This window comes from Hoplias malabaricus, chromosome Y (assembly GCF_029633855.1).
Source record: "Hoplias malabaricus isolate fHopMal1 chromosome Y, fHopMal1.hap1, whole genome shotgun sequence".
NCBI classification, from domain to species: domain Eukaryota; kingdom Metazoa; phylum Chordata; class Actinopteri; order Characiformes; family Erythrinidae; genus Hoplias; species Hoplias malabaricus.
In genome coordinates, this window is record NC_089820.1 from 5,263,813 (window position 1) to 5,272,755 (window position 8,943).

The 8,943-nt window shown below is 39.7% G+C and overlaps 1 protein-coding gene across 3 annotated transcripts; it reads right to left on the bottom strand.

The window, feature by feature from the left end:
- Positions 1 to 205: 205 nt before the first annotated feature.
- LOC136679381 (protein FAM151B-like) lies at positions 206 to 8,732 on the bottom strand. Of its 3 annotated transcripts, none has more exons than XM_066657877.1 (6): positions 8,530 to 8,732; positions 7,838 to 7,963; positions 7,591 to 7,750; positions 6,477 to 6,694; positions 4,121 to 4,256; positions 206 to 875 (listed from the first exon to the last, which is right to left on the bottom strand). In XM_066657877.1, the coding sequence occupies exons 1-6, from the start codon at positions 8,630 to 8,632 to the stop codon at positions 725 to 727; spliced, it is 894 nt and encodes a 297-aa protein (XP_066513974.1). In that variant the 5' UTR covers positions 8,633 to 8,732; the 3' UTR covers positions 206 to 724. The 3 variants fall into 3 exon arrangements, with proteins under 3 accessions (XP_066513974.1, XP_066513975.1, XP_066513976.1); XM_066657878.1 differs by having other exon boundaries at positions 7,838 to 7,979; positions 8,530 to 8,668; XM_066657879.1 differs by having other exon boundaries at positions 7,838 to 8,001; positions 8,530 to 8,641.
- Between the last annotated feature and the right edge of the window lie 211 nt (positions 8,733 to 8,943).

Here is an 8,943-nt window from a genome sequence, read left to right on the forward strand (position 1 = left end):
CTATGTTCATAAATCAGATATATTTTAGTTAGAAAGATTTTATTGCACCTTATAGTTCAGTTGTGTCTTGTTGATGTGCAATCTTTCTTTAGTGCCCTCAGTTGTGTACATGTGCCAATTCTATGTTACAATCTTACAATGTGTTGCAATTAAAAAAAACAAGACGTTGTACTCCATTTAGCCACTGGCAATTTATGGAAGAATGGGTTAGTTTTAGTCTCATTACAATGCTAAGAGTAGTGCAAATAATACACCATAATCAAAAACCTTATATCTAATCAATTATAAAACACACCCACTGTAAAGCATTAGTTTACACCGTTTTCCACTAAATAATTTTATACCAGACATTGTTTTTGGTCTGTAAACTTTTATTTGACATTTTTGTGACTTTCAATGAAATTTAAGTAACTGAGAATGATTTTGTGTAAAAGTCTTCACTCTACAGAAGCTAACAGTTTCATTTTTTTTTTTTACAAATATACATATATTTATATATATAATGGTAAAACAATTCTGGAAAAAAACGGTTTTCTTTGGGTGAGAAGTTACAAATTAGAGGCTCTGGAAGCACTACTGGAAACAGTCTTGGCTCCATATGACATTTTACAGGTCAGTGATTTAACTATGCATACATTTTTTAAAAATCTGACACAAATCCCTAACCTTCTATAATCAGTATTATAAAAATTCCTTTTCCTGTTCCATTTGTGCAGGTTGTGTGTCAGTTGTAGCCAGATAGTGTTTTAAACTTGGAAACCTGAGACTCCAGCAGATCATAGTAGATTCTAGACTTGCTAAAATTCTGCCTATAAAGCAATAGATCCTCCACATTCAGCATGTCGTTTTGGCCTGTCCATACAGTCAGAGTGTACCTGAGAGAGACAGAAAAAGAGTGAGACAAAGTGAGGGAGAGGGGGACATAATTTTAACAGAGTGGAATGTCAGTTCACTATGTCAATCCAAATCTGGTCCCGAAGGGCCCTCAGTAATGATTGCCTTACATGCTGACACCATTATATTTTGTGCTTTAAATATCCTACTTTTCTAATTTTATTATTCCTATTACTATTTCGTTTTCCTTTTATGGCAGCAAAGAATTAAAAGTTTGACAATTGCTCACACTGTAAGTCAGTGGTTCCCAAACTTTTTCTGCTGTGCCCCCCTTTGTAAAGAATATTTTGCAACCCCCATTTCACTCCAAAACCCCACCTCATATTGACACATGTACACATCTTTTACTTCCAAGCTCCGCTGAAATTTATTTATACATTCATACATAACTGCAACTACTTATAGAAAAACACAAAAACAAAATAGAAGCCTAAAACCTGTACATTTGCTCTGCAAAAATGACACATTTTATACCCTTATCTCTTCAGTGACTTGTATGAGCTTGCTTTAAGACATGCCTCATCATATTTTCTGGTTTTCCTTTTGGAAGTTGTGACTTGAGAAAAATGACCTGCTCTCACAAACTTGTCCATCCTTTGCTAGCAGTGCTCAAACATATATATATATATATATATATATATATATATATATATATATATATTGGAATTTGGCACAGCACATCTAAAATGTCTGACTAAAAAATGAGATACACTGTAAAAATTATTTTTAAAAAATATATAATTATTTTTTAGGTCAAGTTGGCCTGAACCCTGGATAATTCAAAGAAGCAAACACATGGGAACACATGGCATAGTCTTTTTCTGCAAACAGGCACATTTCTTGTCAGCTAGTTTAGGGAGTTCCGCAGGTGTTCCATTGCACATAAGGATTGTAATCTCTACAGAAATGCGCAGAAAATGCCACTCCAGCACTGAGCATTGAGATTAGACTGCAGATCTTTTCCAACACACGGCATAGTAGGACTTTTGAATGCACATTAGTTTATTTGTTTTGTCTGTGCTGTGTCCGAGCTCTTGTCTGAGAACAACTGCTGTAGCATTTTCTCTGCTCATATGAAGAAAATGTTGAATGTGTCAGTAAATCCACTGGACAATAAAAAGGTGAATATGTCTATGATCAAGTGGTGTGGTTTGTTGAGTGTCTCTCTGTTGAGGGTAATTTGCTCAGAGATCTGGATGGGCCATTCTCTGGAAGGCATTAGCTTGCGCAGTCACATCTAGGGGAAAAAGCAGGCCTCTGAAGTGCACTAGGTTTGGAGAAGGGAGATTAGAACCCTTCAGAGTACTACCCCCACACATCTTGGGCTCAACTGAGTGGTACTATTCTAGTCACAAACAAATGCATGAGGAGGAGTAGGCCCCCAAATTACCCCAGTAGCGCTCCAAAGACATTCTGATGAACTGCTTTTGTTACATTACACGAAACCAATCAAGCAGGCAATCAACAGCTCACCACTAACAGCCACTTAGGAGGCAAACAGACAGCAGCAAATGGAAACCAAACCTCTGTCTCTGATATGCTGAATACTGATGTACCAAATGTGTAGCCACCTGCTTATACAATGGTTCTTCTAAAATCAAGAATATTAACTGGAAGTTAGGCACTCATATACTTCAGCAACAGATTATATTCTTGTGGGAAGGATACACTAGATGGGGGGTAATAAAATAACATTCATTAGGGTCCAGTTAGACAAAATTTTCTCAAGCCAATGTCTGGAAAATAATGTATAACCTGCATTACGTTCAGTACCATATCCTGCATACTGAAGCAGCATTGTAGTTAAAGCTACATTTTTTGTAGTCAACAACTGAATGTCATTGAAATTACACTTTCAATTACATTTCAATACATTTCAACAAGATTTATAAATATCATACACAGCAAATATTCTGTCCTTTTCTAATTTCAAGTAAAATTTACAAATAAAATAATGATTTTGAAAAAAAATGCATATGTAAATAAAGTCGCTAACGACTTGTAGTTGCAGTAGACTTGCTGCTTTATATAACCAGCAGTCTGATTGGTTCTTAATGCTGGAGGGCAGGACTTGATCCACTGACAACAAGCTGATTGGCTCTTTATGCTGAAGGACAGGTATCCATGTTCAGCGTTAACCCCGTAATTGTTCCCATATTTTTAAAGTTTCTGGTTTTAACTCACACAACACTGTCATGTTAAAAGTGTCCCAAAAGATGTTTAATCACATCCCTTGGGCTATTTTTACTGGCCCCAGGACAACAGTGTCTGGGGCCCTGCCTTGTGTGTGTCACTCATTTGAGTCACAGCGCTTATCATAATACACAGATCTGATTGGCTGAGCAGCCTCACGTGTGATATGCAGAAACGCATGCGATTAGTCTGGTAATTTCCTGGAGCCCTAAAACTGTAATGACTAGAAGAGTCACACCATCTAAAACAAACATTCATTCATTCATTGTCTGTAACCACTTATCCAGTTCAGGGTTGCAGTGGGCCCAGAGCCTACCCAGAATCACTGGTCATAAGGCAGGAACACACCCTACAGAGGGCACCAGTCCTTCACAAGGTGACACACACACACAGCTACAGACACTTGAGTAGTCAATCAACCTATCAACGTGTGTTTTTGGACCGTAGGAGGAAACCCACAGACACGGAGAGAACACACTAAACTCCTCACAGACAGTTACCTAGAGTGGGACTTGAACCCACAACCCAGGACCCTGGAGCTGTGTGATTGCGACACTACCTGCTGCTCCACCGTGCTGCCCTTAAAACAAACACACTGTTAAAAATTAAACAGCTCTTAATAGTTTATCAGTTATAGGTCCAGGTCCAGATAGGACAGCATCTGGGTCCGGACTCAGACCACGGGCTGCCTATTTGTGACCCCTGCACTAGATGTTTTAACACTTTTGTGAGAATTTGATGGCAGCCATGAGAGCATTAATGAGTTCAGGAACTGGTGTTAGAAAATTCATTCTGGCAATTCAACTCATCCCACAGGTACTGGATGGAGTTCCATCACACGCTTCAGTGCCTTTTAGCGAATTTAGGGCACGAAGATCCAAGCTTCTTTTTGACTGCCATATACTATTCTTTTCTTCTGGCAACTGTTTTCTATGGAGATTATACGGGCAATTTATGTGCTACAGAACACAAGAGTTAAATTCGCCCATTAAAATGAGTTTCTGCAAATATTTGGAGAAAACAAGAGAATCACCTTTCAGACTGCTGAAGCAGCCACTGTAACTGAGGAAAGGACCGATGTAGAAGAGCTGCACGGACTGGGAATGTCACTGGCTGCTTCAAAGGTCTACACACCTCTTCCATTTGCTGAACCATCTCCCAGCTGTAACCTGCCACAAAGAAAAGGACAGAAGTGAAATCAAACTTGAGTGTGATTCCCAGAAGGTATTCAACTCAGTTCAGGTTTATTTATAGAGCAATTTTTACAGTTGGTTTCATCACAAAGCAGGTTTAGAGAATTCCAGGTCCTAGCCACAAGTTAGCATCGCTGAGGTGAGAGTGGAAGTGAAAACGTTGCTCAGAGAAATAAAGAAACCTTGAGAGGAACCAAGACTCAGAATGAACCCATTCTCTTCTGCTTGATAAAAATAGAGTAGTAGAGTAGTGTATAAACATACAGTATGAATGAAAAATTATAAAGCTATAATGAGTGGACAGTATAACGTCATGTTCTGAGTTCATTCATTCATTCATTATCTGTAAGCGCTTATCCAGTTCAGGGTCGCAGTGTGTCGAGAGCCTACCTGGAATCATTGGGTGCAAGGCAGGAATACACCCTGGAGGGGGCATGTTCTGAGTTGTGTTTAATTTTGTATTAATAATGTACAATTTTTAAGTAGGTGAAGTGTGTGTTCTACACTATACCCATTCCATTAAGCTCTCTATGCACTGTTCTTGAGCTAAACTGAAAGCCACATGAAGTTTGGATATCTGTAGCGGTTGACTATGCAGAAAGTTGGTGACCTCTGCACACTATCTGCCTCAGCAATTGCTGACCCCGCTCTGTTAATTTACGTGGCCAACCACTTTGTGGCTGAGTTTCTGTCATTTCCAATCACTTCCACTTTGTTATAATACCACAGTTGACTGTGGAATATTTAGTAGTGAGTAGATTTCATGATTGGACTGGTTGCACAGGTGGCATTCAATCATGGTACCATGCTGGAATACACTGAGCTCCTGACAGTAACCCATTCTTTCACAAATGTTTGTAGAAGCAGTCTGCATGCTTGGAGGCTTGGTTTTATACACCTGTGGCCATGGAAGTGAATGGAACACCTGAATTCAGTGATTTGGATGTGTGGGTGAATATGTTTGGCAAATATAGTGTAGTTAAAGCCCAGTTTAAGTTATCACTTGGTTGTGTGAATGTGAGGCATTCTGGCACATGCATACAACTCCATGGCTACATTCACAGAGCAGGTAAAAGAGGCCCAAATCTGATTTTTTTGTTCTGCCGTTCGCAGAGTCTGTATAATGTCACCTGTATCTGACATCAGTCTGAACAGATCATGCTCCTGAACTGACACACATGCACAAAGGACGAGGTTTGAGGCGTTGACCAGGAGAAAATGTACGTCTGTTTCACACAAAGCACTTTCGTTTTTGAAATGAAGGTATGGGACCAGACTGTGCAGCACTGTATCACAAAACCTCCCTTTTCTTTGTCTGTAAAGACTGTAAAGAATAATAAAATGTGAACGGATGTTTCTTTCACTCTGCAGAGTGCAAATTTCCCAGGTCTCTCACTAACATGTCATTAATGATCATTAATTTTGTTTTATTTTGTTGGAAACTGGCATCTGTACTGTTACTCTAACAATTCACACCCTCCAGTCCACACTTGGCACTTCTGCATCTACTCCAGAGCATTTAATTTCATTTCCTACAGTGATTATACAAGTACTGCTTTTTTAAAACAGATGTTACAACAGCTGTTCCTTAGAAAACAATGTGCAATAGAACAGGACCCTTTGAAATAACTGCACACCATAGCTTAATTCACCGTACACAACAGGCATACAATGCCTTCAAACCATACTGCTTAACAAGAGGTCAGAAGTGTTAAACTACAGTTGAGCTTCTATACAGACTGCCAGCACAGGGCTGTGGAGCAGAGGAACTGTGTTCTCTGGAGAGATAAGCACTATTTATTAACTTCAGGCAACTGAAAGCATCTTCAAAGCAATGTTGATATATCTGAAGTAATTAATTCGCAGAAGATTTTTGCAGCAAAGCAGAACAAAAATTTGCATGTGCAGGTATTTAAAATATTATTACTTTATAGTCTTTAAAGTAAGATAATGTATAGACTGCTACTGAAGATGAGACTGAAGTGGTTAAAATCTTCTATCTACTCGTCTAAGCGTTTATCTATTTATTTTGTGGTTTTATATAATGGTGTTCGCTTTGGTTGCCAGATCTATATACATGTTCTGAGGCTAAATAAAGAATAATTTCAATTCAACGCCCTTGTAATACTGTGGCGGCATCGCTTTTATACAAGCTCCAAGAAAATATCCAAGAAAAAAGTGTAAGGTACATTATACCTGGGTTATCTGTATCTGGAAACCAACCAGTAGTCCAGCCCAGAGAGAACACTTCCCCTTCAGCCCTCAGAGCCACTGCCTGGAGGAAGGACTCTACATCAAGGGGGGTTGCCTGGCCCCCAGGCCCCGGAAGAATGTCTGCATTTATCCACACGGGTCCCTTCAGCTGTGAACGAGCCTCGTCAAGCAGAGCCATTGAGGGCTCCAATGCTGCAAGACTGAACAATGCAAAGACAGGGTAAATTCCTGTCCCAAAGCAATCAAACATTTAAATAGAATGTACAGTCAGTACACATCACTGAGGAAGGCTGGAACTGAAAGATGAGAAGGTTGGTGTGTTCTCCCTGTGCCTGCGTCGATATTCTCCGGGTGCTCTGGTTTCCTCCCACGGTACAAAAACACACATAGGTCGATTGGCTACTCAAAAGTGTCCATAGGTGTGAGTGAATGTGTGAGTGTGTGTTTCCCTGTGAGAGAGTGGCAACCCCTCCAAGGTGAGTTCCCTCCTTATGCCCTGTGATTCTAGGTAGGCTCCGGACCCACCGCGACCCTGAATTGGATTATTTTGGGTATTGTTATTCGTTTCTATTTGTGGCCTCTTATAGCCTGTTCTGTATTTCTGTCTAGCTCGCTCTGACCTGTTTAATTTGCTGTTTTTATGTACACACTTTCCTATATACTATGTTTAAATCCAGCTGTGCAGCTCATGATAAGTGTCAGTTTAACTATGTGGTTGAAAACTATATAAAGTGTGTGTTTTGGGATTCAGTCTGTCATGTTGAATTTTGTAAAGGAGACATTTTATTCTATTTCATCTGTGCACTGATGAAAATGAATAAAATATCTCCTTTACGAGATCCACTCTGCTCTGTTCAACAATATGTTATGGTAATATCCTCAAAATGAGACAATGACACACTGAAGCATTCTGGTTTATAATGCAGTGGTGATATTATGCAGGATGAAATACCTAAAACAGCTGATGAACACTGGACTGAGTCTACTGGCATGTGCTTTTATGCCGGTGTATCTCTAATTCCTAATACAACACCAAGAAACCCAAATGAAAATACAATTTGTTTATCACACTTCCTATACAGCAGCATTCACTGACCTTTTGAAGTCCAGTTTGATGCCCTTGTCGGAGTTGGCCACTGTGCTCAGCCACTCCCGCAGTGTGATGTCACTGTCTGTTTGAGGGGGATGAGCCATTATGGGCTCCTCTGGGTCATGACCCCTGAGAAGAACATCAGCTTCAATCATCTGGGCTGGACCTTCCACAAAAATATTAACCCCAATATATATGGATATATTCCAGGACTAAATAAATAAACAAAAAAATATTAAAATCTGTGTCCCACCTTGAACTGCTTCTTTAATTTTGTCCTTGCTGTTGGCTGCATGATACCAGTTGATATCAGCAGCGTCCCTCACTGATATTGTGCCCTTTTTGAGAAAGTAATCCAGTGTTTGGTCCATTATTGACCCTGTAGCAGAATAAAGCTGCTTTTCATTTAAAAGTCTGCTATGGTAAAACACAAATAATTAAAAATCTTTTACTAAAAACGCATTTAGCGTATTTGTATATTTAAATCTACAGCATTTGTACATATTTCACAGTTGATAAATAGGCTGGTGGTTGGTGTGGTTCAATGGTAACACCCCTGGGTTTGCTTCCGGGTCTGGGCAACCAGTCTGTGCTACACCAATAAAAGTCTAAGGGCAAGACTCCTAACATCGCATTGGCATACCAGTAACCTTGTAAGCCATAAATGTATCAAGACGTTTGTAGACAAGTCTTTACTTAATGGTTTCTGGGTTAAAGGATTTGAACAGGGGGTTTGTCTCACTTTTCCGCATTTATAATCGCTTTTATATCCGACTTTGGAACACAGCTCTGAGAACCTGATTCGTATAAGCCAGTAAACTTTACAGAGGTCAGATTCTGACGGTGGATAAGTTCCAGCACTACAGCTCATAACGACAGTTCTGTCACTCTACACACAGCTCCGCTGCTCCACACCCAGTGCTAACGTAGTTAAACTACACGAACCTGTGCCGCTGGACATCAGAAAACAGAGGCTCCAGGTAAAAACGAAGATAAACACAACGGCACAGATGCAGGAAACATACAAACTGCGCTTATGTACTCGCATGTGGTTTAATAATTAGAAAACACCAGACGCAGGAGAAATGTTTAAACCTTCCTGCCCGAACAACATTCAGCGTGTCGCCGCCGCGTGGCATGCTGGGAAATGTAGTTTTTCTCTCTCTCGCTCATTTTTTCCTAAACGACTGTGGTGTATTAAAGCACGAATGGTCTGAAGTGAAATAGCTCGTTGTGCGTTAGCGAATATTTTATTAAATAAATTTTTATTTAATCTGAAATGAACATTGAAACAAATTTGTATATTTATGTTTGTAATGTTGAGGGAGCAATCTGTAATGTACTGTAATTGGTTATAAA